Below are 23,206 nucleotides of genomic sequence, written 5' to 3' on the forward strand. Positions count from 1 at the left end.
ACTGCGCATGCGTAATCGGAAATTATTGTTACAACTAGTCGTAAGAATAGCCACTTTGAAAAGAAAACTACTCCAAACGTTAAAGGTACCACGTTTCATTACTGTCTGCATTTTGTAGCGACAAGAGAAAAACTTCACTTACAAACAACGAAAAGTTTACTTTTTTCGGATGGCCGCACGCGGGTGGGGCGTATGGAAAGCCGTTTTAACATTTAATAAGGAATTTCAGATATCTCAAATTAAAATTACAGATATCTCCAATTTATTTAAGATATCTACAAATAATTGCAGATATCTTAAATTCAATTTCAGATGTCTCGAAATACCAGAGAATTTCAGATAGCTGAAACTGAATTCGAGATATCTGAAATTGAATTTGAATTCGGGATATCTGAAATTGAATTCTAGATATCTGAAATTGAATTCAGGATATCTGCAATTCTAGTTCAGATATCTGAAATAGAATTTCAGATATCTCGAATTCAATTTTAGATATCTGAAAAAGAATTGCAGATATCTCGAATTCAATTGCAGATATCTCGAATTCAATTACAGATATCTCGAATTCAATATCAGATATCTGAAAATTCCCGATTAAATGTTAAAGTGGCTTTCCATGGGGGCGAGTCTTGAGACTGAAGATTCGCCCCAAACCGTGTGCGGCCATCCGGAAAAAAAGTTAACTTTCTGTTGCTTGCAAGTGACGTTTTGTTCGTGTCGCTACAAAATGCAGACAGTAATGAGAAACGTGATACCTTGTTATCTTTAGCTGGACCAGAGATGTCCATCGCTGTAGCGTTTGTGTACTGTGCTGTGGGTATTGACCGCAGCTGTATGTACTGACTGTACACTAGTGTTTAATTACCGACGGTAGCAAGCAGTGTGTGTGTATTTTCTGGGATCGATGGTGGTGTTTAACACTTCTGTGTTACCTCATTCGAAACTAGGTCAAATTTCCGGCATTAGACGTTTCTTTTTGCGTGAGTCTTCACCCTTTTTAAGGGGAAAGGTATATTCCATGCAACACCGGTTTCAACACTTTTTTCTGTGCGTGTTTTTGTCCCTTCTGTTACTGCCAACTTGTCATTTAACCTCTGTAGAAGATCCTGCATGCTAGGATCGAAACGAGATCACTGTTCACGAATTACGAGAGCCCAGTGTGTATATTTGTGGCTTTAAGAATAAGCAGACGGAAATGTAGGCTAAACTATAGGTGACCTTTCGTTCAACTTACTTCACCGCAATGGGATTAGTGATATACGGAATTAATTTATCGGGACGTTTTAAGATAACATTTATTTTATCCTCTGAAATTAAAGTGACTGATCTATATACACGTTCCCCTCGATGTCCCTTCATCCCGACCCCCCTCCCGCTCACGGAGTCTATCATCAGACTTCAACAGCCCTTTATATTACTTGGATAGTGATCTTTCTAAAGACTTCCGATTATTTAAAACACCAGGTGCGTATCCAGGGGGGGGCGTTGGGAGCGCGCGCCCCCCGGGTAAGAAAAAGAGGAGAGAAAAAAAAAGAGAAGAAAAAAGGGAAAAAAAGGGGAAAAAGAGGAGGAGGAGAGGAAGGAAGAGAAAAGAAAAAGAAGAAAGAGAGAAGGAGAAAAGGAGGGAGTAAAAGAAAAACGCGAAGACACCGGGAAGAGAAAGAGGAACAGTGACATCATTACAGCGCTGAAGGGTAGCCAGTGACGAATCAATGATTTCGTAAAAGTGTGCCTCACCCTACCCCTTACACCGACAACTCCATTTTTTTGACGTTTCCATTTCCCCTCTCACTAATGATCTATATATATACTATATATGGTCTATCATAACGCGTGTGTAGAATTGTGCTATGAAACTGTGGCTGGTCTCGAACTCTACCGTGTCGTCGGGGAACATGACGCATTTTGGGATGGGGCGACCGCCCCCCCCCCATTCCGCTTTTTTTATAAATGATATCGCTAAGTAATTTCAAAATAGAAAGTGCTTAGATGCAACTTACAAGGCCTGGGAAGTGTCATTTCCAGCGATCTGGGAGACATTTTCGGCCAAAATTTGCTTGTACGCTTCGCGCTAACAAATGGTCCTGGGTAGTGCCATTTCCAGCGATCTGGGAGGCATTTTCGGCCAAAATTTTCTCGTACGCTTCGCGCCAACCTATGGTGGCGCTACGCTTAGATAATTTGCCTACAGGCTTCGCCCCTCCCTTGGCAAATTCCTGGCTACGCGCCTGTTCGAATTTGTAACGCAAACAGCAGATATCACATCATATCAGTGAGCATGAAAATGGCGTTTCAGGATGAAAATCCTCAAAACTGTCCTACTTGCCTGAAAAAATAACCAAAAGTTTTCGCGCGCGAAGCGCGCGTTCAACGTGTCAATGTCAATATCATATAAGCAAGCATCGGTTATTACATCGCATGCCATCATGTACCGTACGGTCCGTTCAAATTGCGCAGTATACCGCGGGATGCATGTAAACAACGACAATGTCTCATGTAGATGTATAAAAAGCATGGAGGTCCAATTATGTCAACAGTTTCTTTTACATTAGTAATGGCGAATTAGGGGCTGCACCCCCGCCGAGCAATGGCGGAGCGTCCATACGATCAGGGGGGCGGATGCCCCCCTGACGGACTCAAATGGACTGCTGGCCACTTTTTACTGATTCTAGATTATTGACTTTTTTATTGCGCTCTCATCTACTTATTGACATTTGTCACATTTTGTTGGTGTAATTTGGCGATGACACCCTATTCTTCGTTTATCTGCAAATTAGCCAGGCCCTGAAAGGGTCATTTTCGGCGATCTAGGGAGTATCTTTACTCAAAAATTGTCTGTGCGCTACGCGCCAACCAGTGGTGGCGCTCTGCTTAGATAGTGTCGAAAGCGCCCCTACAGACCATTCTCGCCACTCCTGACCAATACCCCTAGCTCCGCCACTGCCGCCGCGCCTCCTGCGCCTATGTGTGTAGTGTTCGGTTTCGGAAATATCTGCTATTTTTTCATTTCCTTCAACCAAGTTTTATAATAGCCGTTATAAGAGGTTTAATATTTCTACACCAATAAATTAACTGTGTCTGAATTTTCGAAAATTTCTGACCAACATTCTGCATCACACTTCCCTCTACTCGTGCAATTTTGACCGGTCTGTTAGAGGTTCAATGAAGTTTTTCTATATTGGTTGTCCATAGATGAAATTTTGTACAACATTATGGGTATGTTTTGAAGTGAGTTTATTCACGAGAAATGTGAATTTTCAAATTCTGAACAAATTTGGGGCTTAAAACCTTGAAAAGTGAGGCTGACGGGTATTGTGGGCCGCGACGTAGAATCACCTACAAAAGCAAAGACCCACAGGAGATGCGATCAGGTCGAACATGATGTGTGCCGGGTTGACAATCTTCAAAAAGGTTATGGATGGAAAAAAAAACTATTAGGAAATACTTGGTTCTCAGGCCAAAAGTGTACATCTGGTTGGTCATTTCAAGCCCGAGAAGTGCCGTTTCCGGTGATCTGGGGGGTATCAAAACCAGAAATTTTCTTGTACGCTGCGCGCCAACCGATGGTGGCGCTCCGCTTAGATAGTAATTCGCGCCCCCCGGGTTAGAAAATCCTGGATACGCGCCTGAACACGTACCCCTTTTATCATTTAAGTCCCTCACCGACAATGTATTTGAAACATCGTTATTGTTCCGCCTAATGACGTACTGTAATGATTTGAATAATAATCCGCAAAGAAGGAATAGGGCCAACTATATATTGAGATAAAAATTAGTGCATGAGTAAATGATGTGGACATAATTTATCGTTTATCTTATCTCCTGTATTATCACAAAGTTATTATATTTAATATAAGTATAATATAAGTACATAACTAAACTTAAAGGACCACTCTACAATTCGTGTTTCATAATTTCACCTAGATTGATATTTCATCCCTATATACGTGAGTCATTCTGAACACTTTGGCATCGGTCAGTACATTCACTTTCCCTATAGTTTTTAATAAGCAGACACAGCGACATATCACATGATCGGGCCAAATCCTAAAATTCAAGGATTAAAAAAAAAACGATTTTACTAATGAGGGCGTGTAGCCCGTGGAGTCGTTGAAGCCGACTTTATATATATTTATGTATAGGGGTCTTGGGGTCTTTCACCAGAATTAAATAAACGTTTCGAGTAAACGGTACATTATGTGAGGCGTTATAGATTATAAATTTGGTTTATAATTAGGTTTAAATATACACGGTTCTTCTAATAAACAATCTTTGAAGTTTTCTGTGAGGTTGAAAAATGGGTGAATGCATCCTGCAGGGCGTCCTGAGCCAAGAGGAGTGGTCTAATTCTCCTCTTTTGAATTTCATCCCCCGGATAATTGTTTTACACCAATATGGAGGTGGGTTATAACACCCCGCCCTCACTCCCTCCAATTTAAGCACGCTAGGCTGCAGAGTACAACTTTTACCAATTGGACCGAAAACAATGCTGAACAGCTCTTCATCAATCAAATTAAACGTTTTACGCGTACAAACATTGAAGTCTTTAAGTTTGGCAAATTCATTTAGTTTAGACGTTTCATTTGAATCAACATATATGTGAAATATAGTACACGCTGCATTTAGGCACACACAGGAACCTATGTAATGATGGCAGCTCTCTAATGATATCATGGAACTGTTATTTACCTCTGTAACCATACGAATACAGGGTCAGCAAACTAAGCAAGCTTTTATCTCTTGAAATTCAGAACATTAAATCCTACAGTGTAGCCATGTTAATATTGTGTCGATCATAAAATCTATAAAAAGTTGGTCTTTATATCCTACGGCTAAACACGAACATAGCTTTATCGGTGTGGGTGCTCACACAATTGAATGGTGATGAGCTGGTTGTTGGTGCCACGTGAAACTAATAAAAAAAAAATATAATCTCTAGTTATTGAAAAGCATGATGTAGATCAATAAACTCTTTTAAAATGTCAAAGCGTGTTTGTACTTAAACTTTGTTTTAATTGGTATGAATCGACCGACACTCCAAACAAGTTTGACGAAAGTAAGATGCATATTCATTCAGCACACAATTGGGATCGTCAATGTTGTGGCTTATAGTTGTTGTAACATATCGACAATGCTGGACGTATTGGGCGTGGGCAGGGTTGTGGCGGAGCATTGGCACATGTCCCCAGTTTACAAAACGCACACACACACAGACACGCACATGGGCCCATTTTCATATATTAGAAGTGTCAGGTAATATAAAATATCCTTTTTCATTTTGTAATTTAAATATTGACCTTTCTAATTTAAGGAAATGGTTCATTTCTGTTATTTAATTTGACAATAGAATGTAATTGCAAAGTGCCCTGTTGTTGAAATTTAAGAATATTATTAAAGTATTTAGATAGCTATGTGGTTGAACCCCCCCCCCCTTCGCACCCCCACAAATCAAAGTAAAAAATCCCACTGTCCCACGGGCATTGAACTCGTCCCCGTCGCCCAGAGTGTTAGACTCTGCATTCTATATTGTCTGCTATGGAATTCCGATCCCTCTACAACCTTCCCTATACGTTGAGAACTCGCCGCTGATTTTTGTTATCGCTCACTCCCTCTATCGCTCACGCCCTCTATTTTTAACAATCAACGAAAGTCGACCTGCAATAGGAGAGTGTAAACAGCAGTGGGGAGGAATAAACACAAGACTATATTACTGTATACGTTTTCGGGATATAGGGCTCTGAAAGGGTCAGACAGAATTCGTCGAAAGTGAGTTCGCAAAATCCACATGGGTTTGAGATCAAGGTTATGTAGAAAACCGGTCCATCTTCAAAGGTTACAATAATATATCGTTAAACTTGAAGTTGCTGATAAAGCATTATAGTGTATTTGCTCATTGTATATTCTACACGTGTTACTGAGAAAATCATATAGATCATATGGTTCACAGAGAGCTTTATTCTTGGCATTGATACCCGTGTTGTAGTTGCTTTCAAACTTAGTCGACTGATTCCCTACAAACCAAGGACAAAGATAGGTTACACGAGTGAAGCTATACCTCAGTCTGTTTGGCCAGACACTGAAAATTCGACTTTCGAGGGGAATCCCCTGCGAACTACCATGCGTTCACTTCTTTCACAATACAACCCTCGACGAATATACAGTTCTAAATGTCAGGAAGAAACTGAAATATATAAACGCATGTGTATAGAACTATCATAGTCTGTGGAGCCCTGAATGAGAAATTATAGTAAACCTTTCATAAAGTACACAATTTGTAAACTTGCCTAATGAAGTAAGTTGCATTCTCCATGTACTTCTCCATATCATTCATGAAAATATTCTTCATAACAGCAATACGTGCACCGCACTTATAAGCCTGGTAGTTCTATTCTCCACCGTTAAACGAAGGCAAAAGATATGTGAGAATATATATTCAACTTTAATCCACCAAGACGAACCTTCAATGACCATATATATCCTATATAGACTTTGCCACTGTCAGAAAGCGTATGAGAAAAAGGCGGCATTTAATGTTTCGGAACACACAATTTCTGTACTAAATTAGAATAGAGTCGGTCCCGATTAAAAGTAGAAGTCAATATGCATGTAGCCACAGGGACCGTTTTAGCATCATTGAAGGGGATAAGCCAACAGTTACGCGTGAAGTTACAACTCCAAAATACGGTACTGCACAACAACCAGTATAGATCAATCATATTTGTGATTATCGGAATTTATCGCACATCAATAGCAACGTGTCCAGTACAAACCACTGCAGCCCCCCAACCAAAACGTTTGGTGAAATTTCGGGCAATATGCTGAGAATTTTTCGGGCAACTACTGAAAGAAGAATAATTTGCAATGTGTTTTTCAATGGTTAAACTGATATTATTATTATCGTTATTATTGTAACGACTTGCCCAAAAATTATAACCAATATGGAAGGGTAGTAACACGGAAAATATAACCAAAATATTCCAGGAATTGGTTCTTTTGTACAGTGCTCTTGAGCATGTTTTATTTCATGATAACAGCACTTAAATATTTGGTATTTATTGGTATTTATTTATATATTCATCAGGTATCGGCATGTGATGTACTAACCGATGAATGCCTATTTCGCGCGCGAAAAATGTTGGTACTTTTTAAGAAAAAGTCGCCCAGACGAAAACCAAACTACCAAACGACTGATCCGCTCTCAGCCCCAGTCCCCTTGTTGGTTATATTTTTCGGGCAAGTCGTTACAGCCCCCCCCCCCAATCATTTAAGGCCCCTACGCCTATGCTTATAGATTCCTTACGTCTATCTATACGCGGTTGTTTACCGGTGCAAAAACGGCAAGGAGCCTTGTGTTGCTAAGAGCAACGAATACTGTCGTCTGCTTCTCGTGTCTATCTACATTTGTGTACAGTCCTGATAAGCTGCCTGCGTTTCAGTGCAGTTCGATTTTTTAAAGAAAATACTCAAGATCGAAATTTTGGAACTGAAAACTGCGGTTAACATTGAAAAAATGTACCACTTACCTAGATTACACTGTTCCCGTAGCTTCACAAGGAATGTGATAGCTAAGGAGTAATATAAAAGTTAAGTGCTACAAGGGAGCACAGTTACAGGCCCCCCTCCATAGTTGGTACTTTTTTGGGGGGAGGGGGGGGGGGCGTTTCCTCATGGACACAGTCGGTCCAGGTTAATGTATCGCTGCTGAGTGATACTGTCTACGTTTTATGAAAAGGCTGACATAACAGAAACAGGGGAAAAAAATCTATATTACAAACGTAATATTAAATTACGATTTCATACAGGAAAGTTAACTGCTGATTTAGTCCTTACCTGCATGTCAATGTCAACGTTGAACGTTGTTCTAATGGTCATAGTTTTGCTCAAGGAAGGAACCATTTTATAAGTTTGTGCAATTATTTCATTTCATAGAGAGATAGATAGAAAAAGGTAACGGGAAGTTTGTTGCCCTTGTATACTGTAGGCCTTCTGTATACAAGCAATATAATCGGATACTATCATGAGCAGGATTTACTGTCCGAAAATCTGACGCCATTCGACTAAACTGACGTAAAGGCATATAATCTGTTGAACTTTTATTGAACTACGACAATATGCAGTGTATTTTTTGGGTAAGACTATGTACAGTAGTATTTTTTTTATATTACTTATCCGCAGGCATCCTAATTGGGTATTCAGAAGATGCGACAGGAAATACATTAAAATCTAATAACCTATATCGGAAGTCATCACTAACCTATCATAAAGCAAGTGACAACATTGAAATGAAAAATTAAAAGTTCAGCCAGTACCACGATAAATGCAGAGCAAGAAAACAAAGTACACTGCAGGTTTAGCATTGGGCGCGACGGAGAATATTCCCGATTCATTACCAACCTACCTCTTTCACTGTAACATAGTTACACGTTCATAATTTTTATGAGCTATTGAAACCCTTGTACCAGTTTAATGTCACATGTATGAACCAATTACAACATTATACTCGGTAGTAACTCACGGGACCGGCCCTATACTTCAAGGCTCTCTCTAAATATACGGAGAAGCTGATAGCCTGATAGTACAGTGCACATACATAAATATATAAATATAAATATTAGTTCAGTCTTCTTGATCATGCCAATTTCATTATTCTGTAATCGCTATGGGCAAAGACGGTTGACCCTAGCTGACAATGCCACTGGTCGTAACCGAGGGTTTTCTCACGAAGTCGACACAGTATCCAACAAATTCGATTTAGCTCCAAAAAACCACATTTTCACTCAAATTCAAAGCAAAGCTTCGGGAGGAATTCTGTATAAACTTTCATTATCTGCAACGGAGCACCGATTGCGTTGGTTGCCTCAAATATCTTCTCTTCAAAAAGTCTTGATATAGATGCTTGTCACAATTACTGCCTCGGCAACACAGAAATACAGTTAGTCCATAAGTCAGGTTGACAAAGCCGATTGCGCTGTCGCGGGATCTACATGCGAGAACGACTTGTAGTAAGTCTCACTCCAGCTGCACATAGCCTCTGACCCAACACATACGTATGTCAATCACTTATTAGCATAAAGTCCTTCAATCATGGCTAGTCAGACTCCCTCAACAAAGTTCTCAGATGAATACGAACTAAAAGAGGAGCTTGGAAAGTGAGTTTTTGCAATTATATGTTTTAAACCTTCGTAGAATATTCACATCATCATTTTGGCAAGTTATTACCGTTTTTGAGCTGAAAAGTATCGAAATGCGACCAAGTAAACATACCATATTTTCTGTTTCCACAGGGGTGCGTTTAGTATTGTACGACGATGTGTGTGCAAAGCTACCAAGGACGAATATGCAGCCAAAATTATCAACACGAAAAAACTTAACCAGAGAGGTAAGCTGCTTTCAACGAATCAGATACGAAACGTATCGTTAAAGTTATATTTCTGGGCCTATGTACGAAAGGGTGCAGCTAGGCTAGTAATGGTACTTCTATCAAGCTCCTCACAGGGTCAATCGGGTTAGGATTAACCCATACCTGTAGGGTATGGAAAGATGCATCTAACGGTATCACTAACAGTATTAGTAGCAGCACATTAGGCTACATGGCAGTAGTACTAGTGCCAGTACTGTAGTCCTATGCCTAGAAATGGTATTAGTATTACCACTAGTAGTAGTACTAAGAGCAGTATATTAAAAGTATAGCATAGTAGTGATACCTTGATTCAGTTTAGCTGTACCATGTCTTGAGTCTCGTACAAGAATGAATTCCAAATTAAGGTGATTTGGAGCTTTTTGAAAATTAATCAGCACATAGTCACATTACTTGAACAGTACTCAGATTTTCCTTTGATGAATTGGAAATTCTCTAGCATGTTTGAAAATTTGAAACATAGGATAGGCTATTACTATTAGTTTTACTTCCCATTCAAACATGCATTTACCTCCAACAAACAGGTAGTTTTGCACTTTGACAGACATTGCAGTTCTTGTGTATTTTGGGTATGTGTGTTTGGTAGGACTTGTTTAACCTACTGAATATTTTAGAACCTGTAGGCTGAACTCATGTTGGGCATAATAATCTAAGGGATCTCATGTTGATTTGAGGCAAACAAGTTAAATGTGATAGTTGCACAACAACAAAACATTTGTATTTCTTGGAACTTCGAAATCTATTTCATACTTTAATAGTGCATATTTCTAATTATACCAACATTCATGTTTGGTGGTATCGTATTTTCTTCACAAATCCTATAAGGAAAGTTAAAACCGTATCCAATCCAAGCTGGTAGTGACAGCTAGTAACACCTAGTAACACCAATAAAAAAACTTATATTTTGTAAATGTGCATTAATAACACCATACCATTCTGCATGTTCCCCTGGTAAAAAATGTGGCACCAAAGTTCAACCAACAATTTCTGGATTTGGTGTGTACCAGAAATCCAAATTGAGCTAAACTTATGAATAGACTATGAAGGGCGAGTTGCTATCCATCCAGCATCACTGACATTTACATATAGCATTGTAAAAGAACTGCATCCCAGGCTGACAATACATTAACCTATATTGTTTACGATTTACATGTATACACATGCTGTTATAAACTTCAACTTATGACCCATACCCTTCCTCTATAGGTGTAGGTCCAGTCTCTGAGTGACTTAGAACTGGAACTCTTATTTGATATGCAACATAATGTATAACATCTTTTGCTAGGTTACGGACACGACCAATGGTCATGTACAAGTTTTGAAAAGGCATCCCAGTGTATCCTGAAAGAATTCAGACTTTTTTAATTGATGGATAAATGTTACTGACATTACTTTTCGTATAAATTACACAATATAATTCAGTATACTGTATGTAATTACTGAAGTACTTTATATATATAAGTACACAAGCAGACTGTTTTCTGCCCCTTTGAAGATTTTATGGGACGTCTACAAAGATCAATTGAAGTTAACCGGAAATGCTTAAAATTTTGAACACATTAAAACCAATTCCCAATGCAAATTCTGTGCAGTATCAGTTCATGGAAGCTGTGACATTGTTGGATGCAATATGATGTACTTAATCTGGTAATACAAGGAAGTACCTGTTATTCTATTTATTAGTAGATTATGAATTTCTTTTATCATTGCATACCTTGACTAGCAATTGTCACATGTATTTATGCATGGAATGTGTATACATGCTGTTTTACCTTCCTTGAAAATTTGATTAGTTTACAGTCGCCACCATTCACATACTATGTACAGCACTATAACTAACAATTGCAGTATGTGATTTGATTTAAGCCTACAGAGTTTACATGTGATAGTGTACAGCATTTCTGCCAGGTCTCACCATTCATGCTCTTTACTAGCTAAATATGAGTGGATTTTACTGTTTGCAAATAGATGTTAAGGGAGCATGTACTTTCATAACTGTTGTAACCATAGTCAGGGAAGTATTAAAACCTTAAGTGCCACAGAATTGCCACTTAGGGACCCAAACATTCCGTTTGCTACTGTGTTTTTCTGAGATGTTTATTTTCGAAGGTTGGTCTTGAGCTCTACATTCTTCATGCAGCTTGTTGCACCACTGCATGTATCATCAGTATAGGCTGCTCCATGACTGTGCCATGTATATGTTAGGCTACAATGCTAACTGTAAATGATAACTAGTGCAGGCACACCTAGCTAATGAAGCCCTTCATTAGACAAAAGTTCTGATAGAACAACAAACATAACAATGACATTGGAAAGATTACAAAAGTGAATATTATTGAAGATTGTTAGAGTAACAGAAGAGAGTGTAGGTTGATGCAAGAACCTTAACCAGTCAGCTGGAAGTACTGCAAGCAGTGTAGGTCTTTTAGTAGGCTAAAGGCCTATTACATCTAGCCGATAAATTTAACTGTAAAACATACTTCAAGTTCAAGCAGGTTTGCATTTTAAAAGTGAAGAGGAATTTCATCAACTTGCGGGGTCAGAACTTGCAAAGAGTGGTCTTTTGGATTAATTGAAGGAAACTTCAAGTGGGAATTAGAATTTAGTAAGTAGGCCTATATTTTGTTAAGCTCTTAACTGATTAAATAGCAAGTGGCTGAAGTTGTGATTTTTTTGGCCTGTCTGTTGTCCAATTGGATTGTATACATTCATTGGCTGTGCACAGTATGTCCTATCTATCTGATTCTCTGTTCTTTTACCTTCCTCCACCAAAAATATGTGCTTTTCCACCTACAGTACTTACAAAAATTTGTACGTCACTGACTTACTGTACGTACTTCCAGTTTCTTGTCCATTTTGTCTTGTTTCTTTTCTTTGCCGTTTAATACAAAGTAAGGTAAAGTTCTCAGTGTGTGTCATATATATTGTACATGTAGTTTACCAGCAGTGGCAATTTCTGATCACTGTATACATACATGTACTAAGCCTAGCATGGTATGTATGTTAGTGCATTAAAAAAAAGAAATCAAAAACATAAAGGAGGGCAAAAAGAAAGAACCAGAAACAGCCTGATCTTCATTGAGACAGGACACTTAAACAAAATACTGTATATTATGGTTCAGTACCAGATCATTATTGCTTCATTATGTAAATTAACATCGCTGTTGTGTTAAAGGATTTTCTGTTGATATCCTAACAGAAAATTTGAGTGCTTATGAGTGTTATGTTTCTATTCTTCAACTATTCCAACATATGTTAAAATATGTTGTGTGAAATAGTCGCTTAAGGCTATAAATTTTGAAATGAAAGATTTTACTCTTAAGCCATGTGTTTATAAGTTTTAATAATTCATGCTGAATATGTACATGTAGTTTTAATTTCAGTAATCTACATTGACGATGTTAAAAGGTGATTTCTCACAAAATACTGTACTTGTGGTATTGGGTACAAGCTGGACCAAAAGCATAGTCTTAAAGATCTAGTATGGCATCTAAAACTAAATTATGTGTTACTCATCCTTTAAGTGGATGACATCAATCTTAAGTACCAATGAAATATGAGATTGATATCAAACATGGTAATATTGCTGTTATTATTCGATACTTCTTGTTCCTCTTCCTAATAGAAAATTATGTGTATAGTAGAATATGGAATACAATTAGCATTCCCCTCCCTGAAGTGTTGGAGATGAAATGGCTTTTCTATAGAAATTCTCTAGTGTGTTCATCAGGTAACTAAGTAGTAAAATTGTGCATAAATTGTGCATACAAGACAGAACTTTTCTGTATGGAACCTAATTCACATATATTAGAGAACATGTCTGCTTAACCGAAGTATTAAAACAGTTTTGTAATACAACATTAACAATGTACATGTACAATATGAGGTCTGTCAGATTTACTGCAAGCAATGTCACGTTGCTCTTACTTCACATACAGTATATATGATAGTGGCGTAGCAAAGGTACTTAAATTATTTATATTCCTTGGTTGTCTCCCTTTAAACCAAATCTTTTCCAGGCAGTCACAGTGATGGTTTGTAAATATTATTTTGGTTTGATCATGATCTCCTCATGGTGTATCTTTGAAATCTATGCACAGTTTGACCCAACCTTCTTTTCTTATCTGCTATCAATTCAAAACAACAAGGAAAGTCAACTGTGGCTGTTTATCTTATGTTCAAAGAAAAAAAAAAAAAATCTTTGCTTTTGGATGTTGGTTTGATTTACAGAGTCTCAGTTTGCATATCCATTTGCAAGTAGGTTACTGACCCAGATTGAGGCTTGAGAAATCGGGTTGGAAATAGTGAAACTTTAGCATCTTTCTGTTGGGTAAATTATCATTTGTTAAAAATGTTGAAGAGTATGTACAAGAGATGACTGTAGGCTGTGTAAAGGACATAGGGAGTTGTTTCAGATTAATCTGGATCCCCATGTACGTATTGGATTTAAATTAGAACAAAATACAATCGGTAAAGGTTTGTTCTAAATATGACTATCATGTGTATCGTGAAAAGTTCAGCTCTTGTACAGTTCTAAGTTCTACATATGAGTATCATGTGTATAGTGAAAAGTTCAGCTCTTGTGCAATTTTAAGTTTGATGTAAAGTTTGTGCTGTAACTAAGTTTGAAAGATGTTGTGATTATTTTCAAATTGGCAATGAAGATCATCCTCTATGAACTGGAATAGCCATATTTTCTAAGCAGTAATATTTAAAGGACTCATAAAGGAACTTTTGAAAATTTTCAGGGCAATATGTAAGTATTCCTTTTGTTGTTTTTCATGTTGTAGCGTACAATTATATAAGAACAACTCTTATCCAGATATGGAGATGGCGGTTACTTCACTGGAAATGTCATCAGCCTGTCAAAGTTCTTGATTTGATTTGTCGCCAATTTCTGTCCTGCATCGCATGTAGTGCGCTACAGCACAATATTTGGTACGTCATTCTGTGAAAAACTTGCTAAACTTATGAACCTTTATAATTGCAAGGAAGGAAAACCAAAAATAAAATACTATTGAAGGGCACCGTACTGATCTTGCAGAAAAGCTTACATTACAAACCAGGTTTAAACTGAGAAAGCAAGTATTGTTACAAAAATTTATGAAATTAACATATTTTGCCAGCAGTAAGGTCTAATCTTCCAAGAAGAGGCGAGCGATCATACATAATATGGACAATTTGCAACCACACACATACGTGAATGTCATGTCCTTTTTGTTTAACTGGGCATATGAAGGAATAATTTATTTTATTTATGATCAGTGTGATATTAATATTAATAATGATGATGGTGATGATCACATGATTTTGCTCGTTAGTTCTTGGAAGACATATAATGCAGAACTGATGTGTCAGTTCAAGAAACCATTTTACCTATCATGCCAAATGATTTTTTATTGAGGAGATGTTATTCACCCATGCCCCCCTCTTTTCTCCTAAAGTATTAGATATGTATGCAGTTGAGAGCATTAAGGGCCTCATAAATTATGCAAAAGAAAAAGAAAAGAAAAATATGTATCTTATCTGAACCGATGAAGTGAAAAAGGGGGGAAAAAACAACGATGATCACAGATGTGTTGGTGACATTAAGTTAAGTCAGATATTAAATTTTTTTCTGAAGGTATTGGTACTGTGTAGATAGTACGAAGCAAATCTTGAATCTTTATCAGAACTTTTGAAGAACAGACCTTTAGGTCTTCTCAGTTTTGCTATAATCTGCTTATGGGTGCAGCACGTAGTAGGAGTGGCATAGGATACATACCTGTGTACATAATATGTGAATGCAAATGAAACATGGAATATTGTAAAGCAAATATAGTTGTAGAACACAACTTTATTCGATCCTTTCAAGTAAAGGTCTGTCATAGGAACAGTATTTTGAGAAATGGACAGTTGTCTAGAATTGCGTATGTTGTTTTTTTTTTTCTTTGTTTGAGATCGGTACGTATCTTTGATCTTAAATAGTTAACCCATAATTGTTCACAAAGTAACAGTAGATAACTTAATCTACAGACATACCCCAATCTAATTTAAGACATATTAAAGAATAATACTAATCTTGTTGAATGTATTGGTATGGAAGTTTTCAAAAATGTCTTCACACATGGTTATAAAGTAGCAAGGAACTATTACTGCATTGCAATATCCAGGTAGAGGAATTTAGACTAAGTACACACTTTCTCTTTCACGTAATTTATCAGAGTAATAACTTTACATGAACAATGCTTTCAAATTCTACGTTTGCATAACATTGAATCTGTGAGAATCATAAACTACACTATGCAAGGTACAGACTGTGAAAACACCGCAATATACCTTATGTAATTTCAATCAGGCCTTGACAAATACTGTCGCCAGAATTTAACTTTGGCGAATAGAAAATACAATAAGCTCAACATTTTGGGGAGTGACTTGTGGACTAGTCAAACCCCAATGTTAGCAATACTATTGTTACAAGTATTTCACAGAATGATAAAAGCAGTACATTGGCAAACTTGAAACAAGTTTAAGTTGTATACTGATTTTTGTCAACGGCCAATCTAAATGGGAATTAACTGTGTAAAAAGGTACGCTATTATATACGGGAATTTTGCATGTGCGGAGGTTGTTCACAAACTTCACGGGGCATTTATAAACATGCAGCAAAAACTAAAATCTAATATAAAAATTTATTATAGGGAGCGGTTTGAGCTATTGAAGTACATAATGTATTTTAAAGGCATTCATAAACATGTTGTGTTACCATATTCACTTCTAAACCAATTAAGAAAGGTTGTTGAACATCGATATCATGACAGCTTGGTTATGGGCGGGCAACCCCTAAATAGTGGAGTATAGTAGCCTACTAGCAGCCTAAGTAGACTACTAACAATAAACGTAGGCATATCCCTATCTGAAGTTAAAATATAAGAGCATTAAATTACTATAATAATCGAAACTTTAACAAATTGTATTCTGAGTTAAACTATATTATATTCATAAGTTAGTGACACAAGACCCCTCTAGAGTTGACATGCAGAAAATCAAATCCACAATACACGATTATCTGTCATTTCGGTAAAACATTCATAACGACAAATCATGGAACTTCTGAGTTGGTTAGGCTATAATGTGCCATACACTAACAATGATAGGATAGTATTAGGTACGTTAACACAAAACCTATGGAGACTTGAACAGCAATCATAGTGGCAAGTGAATTTGCGTTTTGGCATTTAGAGTTTTGTGACGGTCGCCAATGGTGAGGACTTTTAAAAATAATTGTTGAGGCCTGATTACAATAACACAAGCAATTGAAGGATTTTTATTCATTGTTGATTAATGAAAACTTTTTAAAGCAGCATTTTGCGTCCTTTTCTATGATATTTCTCAACCTCACTGACTCCACTATGCCATAACGACATACATAAATAGCTTATCTATTTATATTTTACTTCAAATGGTGGCATAAAAGTCGAAAAAATTGCAACTTTCAACTTTGTTGTTCTCCAAGATATTTTCCGTTGGGAACCCGATAAACCTCGCCCATAATATGAATATTTAAACACTACGAACGTCATTGACAGATACGTAATATAACACAACGCTTGATTTGTGTACAGTCTATATGGCAGTTGTACCAGGGAGTTGCATAACAACTCCCAACGCAAAGTCTTGAATCTATTTTTAGCAACGGCTCATAACTAAACCTGCATCTCTGATTGGTTGAATTCAAACTAGTGGGTTTGGGAACTGAATGCGATTTAATTTTGTATGTGCAATACTCGCCAATTAACGTTTTTGGCAGGGAAAAACTTGGCTAATATCTTAATTTGCTGTTTTGTGATTTGATGTATGTAAGAAACTCGATGGACATGTCAAAAAAGTAGAAAACGGCGACCAAACGCAAAATGCTCATGAATAAACATACTATTCACTGATTGGTGGAATTCAAACTAGTGGATTTGGAGATATGAAAACTTTGTCGAGGACACTTTTACTCGTTATCGATATAAATCGTTAATTACTCGCTAATTAACGCTCTTGGCAGGGTGAAACTTGGATGGTATCTTAGTTTGCTGTTTTATGATTGATACATGTAAAAAAATCGATGCACATGTTAAAAAGGTGGAAAAAAGCGACCCAACGCAAAATGCTGCTTTAAGTGGTGGAATGTATGCCGAAGGTGTGTGTTACTGTTCTCTATAGGACTAATGCCAAAGGTGTGTGTTACTGCTCTCTGAGGGACTATTGCCAATCAGACAGACCAGGTATACTGGGATCGGTTCAACTGAAGATCAAAAGTTGCCAAATGTTAGAAATCTACTATAAATACCAAAAGTGGCTATTGTGACCTTTAAAATCTAAATGAAGAAAAAGTTTCATGTGAGATGTTTATTTGTTTCATATTGGAACTGATACTTTTTTATAATCTGAAGAGGTTATAATCTAAGAAGGAGGTAAGCTGTGAATGGATAACCAGCACAAATACATCAGAATAAAATACAATAATACAATACAAAATACAATACAATACAAAATACAATACAAAATACAATAATATACATTAGAATTGTATGATTTCTGTGGATGTACAGTATAGTGCAGATGACTATCAAATTACATTATAATCAGAAGTAGCCTTTATCGGAGAAGGAATGCTTAATGACGTATTATTCCACAAGATAGTTTGACCAATATCACAAATGCAAGGTCTCTTAAATACTTGTTAAACGTATGATAATCTTGAGCTCTGGGCTTTTACTGGTGCCGTTTCCCCTTGATTATTATTGTTATCGCTTATTTGCTATAGACCTATGCTAAATTGCTTATTGTTATTAAGATGCTTCAGCTGAGAAAGGAGTAACAGAACTTTACAGAACTTGTTCAACTCTTCCAGCAAAACATTTACTGTTAGTCGAATGCTAAAACTTAAACGGTTAACTGTTTAACATGCATGCATTTTAATATTTTGACTGCTAGTGCTAGTTAAGTACATATAAGTAAATGTGTATTTATTATATTGTTTATTTCTCAGATCAGTGTCAGTTATCGTTGTAACCTGGTTACAGTAGGTAAAGGTAGTTCTAATTGCCTATTCCTAGTTCCTCTTTAAAGGTATTTTCACACAAGCATTGGCTGTATTAAAAGTGTTGATACATTGTCTGGTGTATGTGCCATAAAAAATATTCTGTCAACCGTACATAATGTAGCTCTGTGTGCTGTGCAGTGTGTGTGCACATACTGTTCCTCTAGGGCAAGTTCCACTTGTAATTCTTCCAAATTGAATTTTTTGTTGTTTCTTGTTGTTGCTGGTATTAGTACATGTATTCATTAATTCTGTAGCATTCTATCCAATGGTACCTATTCAAATGCCATTGACACTGATTAAACTTTGTATTAACTGGGTAGTTCTATAGAAGTTAATATAATGACACTGAAAGAATGCTATCATGATATAGATGTCTGGGAACAAATGTTTGGAAATTTAAAGGTATAAGTGAACAGTGTTTGTTTTTACTGATACTGAAGAATTACAGGTGGAGTGCCTGCCAGAGGAATGTGTTCAAAATTACAATGCATAATGGTAAATGATCATGTAAATGTTGTGAGTACACATTGCATATGTGTACTGTAAATATTGAATTTAGCAAAAGTCAAACAGTAACCTTTGGTAGATTTGGTACTGATTCCATGTTACTATCACCATTTCATCTTGATAAAACAACATATATACTAGTAGAACAGTTACAAACCAGCAACTTATCATAGCTTTACTCTGTGAAGTAGCTTTGATAGACCTGTGGTATTTAAATTGTCTATGATGTTATACCAGTCTGTCTATTGCTAAAGGCTGTAAAGGAAACATCAATTACGGTGATACCCTCTGTGCTCTGTGTGCTGTGCTTCTCATTGGAGTCAAAATATTTCATTATAATATTAATTAATACAATCTGTACTTTGAACTTGGACTTTATAGCAATTCAAACATTATATCAATGACATCAGCATCTTTCATTAAAGAATTCTCGGTTCACTAGACAGACACAACAAATTTATACACTATTCACCCTCATTCCTGGTGCAATATAACCCCCCCCCCCCCTCAATCCTCCCACTCCCAATTCCCCATAAAAGAAAGGTTTGAAATTAATAAAATTATAAACTTTAAAGGTAGAATTTGATCTTTTGCAAAGGTATTACATTTTCTTCTTCAGGTATGGTATTGTTCCATTGTGGTGCAGTATTTCCACACATATCTATGTACTTCATGTCGTCTGTTACATTTCTCCTCACTACAAATTAATTTTCATATCTATTTGGTCAATATATTAGAGCAGTATTTAATTTATTTATTGGTCTTTTGATAATCCTGAATGTCCAGATGACAATTCACAATTAGTGAACTTACGTTTCAGTAGAATGCAACACACCAAATAATCTGTTCTTGCTATTTATTCCAAAAGGACTGAAGGCTGAACAGTTCTCGTGTCAAGCAGCCCCTAATATGATTTGTTGTTGTATTCTGTGAGGAGAAGAACACATAAAGTAATATAATTTATTTTCTGCAAATTTTCGTAATTTACAGAATCTGGTCTGGGTTCAAGGTGATTATTTCCCCACTCATAAATAAAGATTCCAAAATTGCAAAGAACTGATGGAAAATTTAATTATATAACAATATCCTTGGTAATGCAACAGTCAACTGTTGGTCTGCCTGGCTGTTAATTCCTGGATAAAACTGAGGCCAGGCAATGAAATAAGCAGCAGGTGATCCATTGTAGCCTTGCACTGAAACTTCATCACAATATAAACAATTGCTATTACAGGATACAGCAAGCTTTTAGACAGTGAAACTTGATGGATACCCCTGTGTACGTTACACTGTACATATAGTAAAGTATAATTTGTCATGGATTCTCTGTTGAATGATGGTTTTTGAAATGTCAACCGATGGTGATGCATATAATGTTATATTCACAACTTGGAAATATGTTGAGCACTAGAAAAAAAGGAAGTTTTTACATTAAGGTGTTCGAGTGACAGTGCAGACTTTTCTTAAAAAATCCATCTCATGATATGACATTTATCATCACTTGGATAGCAAATAATTCTAATACTGCACAAGTATTCAGAGTTCTTGCAAAAATACAATACCTGGTTGTATTGGCAGCTACTGTTTATACAGTATTAAACAGTAATATAATGTATTTATGTTACTATGAATACGAGCCTAACACCACGCTAAGTCAATGGGAAAATCTTGCCTAACCATCGGTTTGCCAAAAAAAAAAAATCACACTTTGCGTAGGATTCGGGTAATAAATTAGGAACCGGGTAGTATAGCGTCGGGTGGGTACCCGGATACCCTGTGCAAATACTAATATACAGTATGTGGAAACAAAGCTCACCACAACATTATGCTGATAACAGACATCAAGAGGGTTCCTTCTCTTATTATTCGATCATATTACCATCAAATGTTAATGGATATGTACACCTTCAAAGGCTCTCAAATCTTCATGTTTTTTCCATTTATATAACACCTGTTCACACAAGTACTATTCACTTGAAATGTTGTGTGCAGCACTGTAAGCACAGGAAAAGGAAACCAACTGTATAGTACCATTGTCAAAAAAAATCCAAAAATGTCACAAATTTACTGGAATTGTAGTTGGCACACAACAATAACCTCTCCAACTTGAGCAACATTATCCCTCAAAGATTTCCAGAGTTGTTAATATATTTATTCAAATAATAAGGTTTAATTTTTTTGTTTTGAATATGGAAGAGCTACAGAAAAAGGATTGTATTCTAATGACAATGACAAAGAAAGAGGTCTTTGCTCTTTTGTGTTGTAAAAGACAGTTACTTGTAATGTTAATTTAACTTTTGCAAGGTTTACATTTGACTTAGCGTAAAACGACCTTTAAAGTCGTGAATTGTGACATTTATGACAAGTGGCAAGAGGCCTAGCTGGACAACTGTCAACAGGAAGATGCTATAAATGCTCACCAGATGATGGGTAAGGTGTTAAAGCACCCTCTGTGCTAGGTTTTCTCATGTGAGAGGTGTTATAATATTCTGATCAAATGTTATACCTTGGAAGTTTATTACCATGGTGTTCTATGTAAAGCAAGAACCAAAGGTGTTTGTCTCAACTTCAAATAGTCATGCTGAAAAGTATGAAGCATATGCAGCAATGGTGGTAAGAACAGGGACTTCCTTTTTAAATATTTCAATGAAAGCAATTATGCAAATTACGTGAAAGCTCAAAAGTTCAACCCCCCAGACATTATGGTATATCCCTTTTCAGTTTTGTTGGGTTGCTAAAGAACTTTGAAAGTTGGGATAGATTATTTATTTATTTCACAAACAGAATCTGAATTCTTGTGTTTCTTAATCATGGATTAGACCACTGGAGAATGTCGATGAAGAGGAATGGTATCGAGGAGACATTGCCATAGCAACAATGAGGAATACATTTCTAATTTTTATGCTTTTACAAGGTGCCTTAAAGTTTTACCTAACTTCTCTTTTACCTGATTCCACATAAATCATGCTCTTGTCATTTCCTGACCTTCAACTGATGGTAACCATGTGACCTTCTTTTAGAGGGGGGGGGGGGGGGGTCACTGTCCAGTTTCTGTCCCTTCAGAATCTAACATTCTGAAGACTTGGACCTAGGTGCAGTTACTGTTTGGATGATAAGCAAACTTTTTGCAATCATCATGTAAGCTTTTGCATGTGGATGGCCTACATTGACATCATAATGCCTCCTGTTTTTTTTTTGTTGGGGGGGGGGATTAAAGGATGCAAAACTGGTGACATTTCATGCAGCATTTCCAAGGGCTCTGGATGAAGCAGTAAGATTAGTTTCAATTTCAGTGCACTGTGGTCTGTAGCTGGCCATTTTCATCTTTCTAGCAATCGTTGGGATATGTGCAGAAAATGTTTGACATTGTGGAACTTACAGGGAATCAGCCGTAGACACTGTATTAGGCTTGACTATCTGGAAAGAAAAAACTTGTTCCGGAATACCGAATATAAAATGTCCAAGGTAAAAACCAGGAAATGATATATACACATGTACCCTGTTGTTCTATTCAAGGGTATCAGCTTGCTTTAGAAATTTGAGAAGAGCGGTGTATGAAACAGGAAGTTTGTACAGACAAATTGTATTACTTTGGTTCTGCTGCTGCTGGTAGGAATACAGCAGCATGGAATTGCTGAAATAGAGCATTTGTTTAAAAAGCTCTTCCAAGGTTATCGCTGCTACCTCATGTCTTGGTCAAGGTTACCATGTTATTCAGCAATACTGTATAGGAATTATTAATATTACTAAAGCATAATTGTCAGATACTCCTTGTAAGTTAAGGTGAAATATTTCCTTTTTAATCATGAATACAGAGTTTTTGTCAGACTTGTTCCTTCAAACTTTATGGTGTGTTTCCGAAACCACAAATTTTTTTCATTGAACTTTGTCATTTAACATTCATGTTGGATCCTTCCTCTGGTGATCCGACTGCGAGACAACGATCGACTGACGAGGAAGTTCCAAAGAACGCAGGAAGCAATGTAGCTGTCTCCGCGTGTAATAGTTGCATGCCACCTTTTTGTATCAGGTAGTACAAGCAGTGTGCAGCAAGGAACAGGAAATGACGTACATATGTCAGGGTGATCACAGGTCACCGTGATCCACCGAGCCTTCAGACTTGTTTAATGCTTCGATCTTGAGCTCCAGATCTGATCTCTCCCTGAAAGAAGGATTAAGATCTTGGTGTCTGATCCTGAGTGAGAGAATCT

At 36.9% G+C, this 23,206-nt stretch overlaps 1 protein-coding gene across 3 annotated transcripts in view; it reads left to right on the forward strand.

Moving 5' to 3' along the window:
• The first annotated feature begins 8,993 nt into the window (after positions 1-8,993).
• Positions 8,994-23,206, forward strand: part of LOC139969031 (calcium/calmodulin-dependent protein kinase type II subunit delta-like) — a 107,476-nt gene continuing 93,263 nt past the window's right edge. For all 3 annotated transcript variants that reach the window (XM_071973730.1, XM_071973731.1, XM_071973732.1), the window contains exons 1-2: positions 8,994-9,149; positions 9,285-9,379. In XM_071973730.1, coding sequence (XP_071829831.1) covers positions 9,085-9,149; positions 9,285-9,379 — 160 coding nt within the window. In that variant the 5' untranslated portion in view covers positions 8,994-9,084. The remainder of the gene's footprint in view (positions 9,150-9,284; positions 9,380-23,206) is intronic.

Source organism: Apostichopus japonicus, chromosome 6 (assembly GCF_037975245.1).
Source record: "Apostichopus japonicus isolate 1M-3 chromosome 6, ASM3797524v1, whole genome shotgun sequence".
NCBI lineage: Eukaryota > Metazoa > Echinodermata > Holothuroidea > Aspidochirotida > Stichopodidae > Apostichopus > Apostichopus japonicus.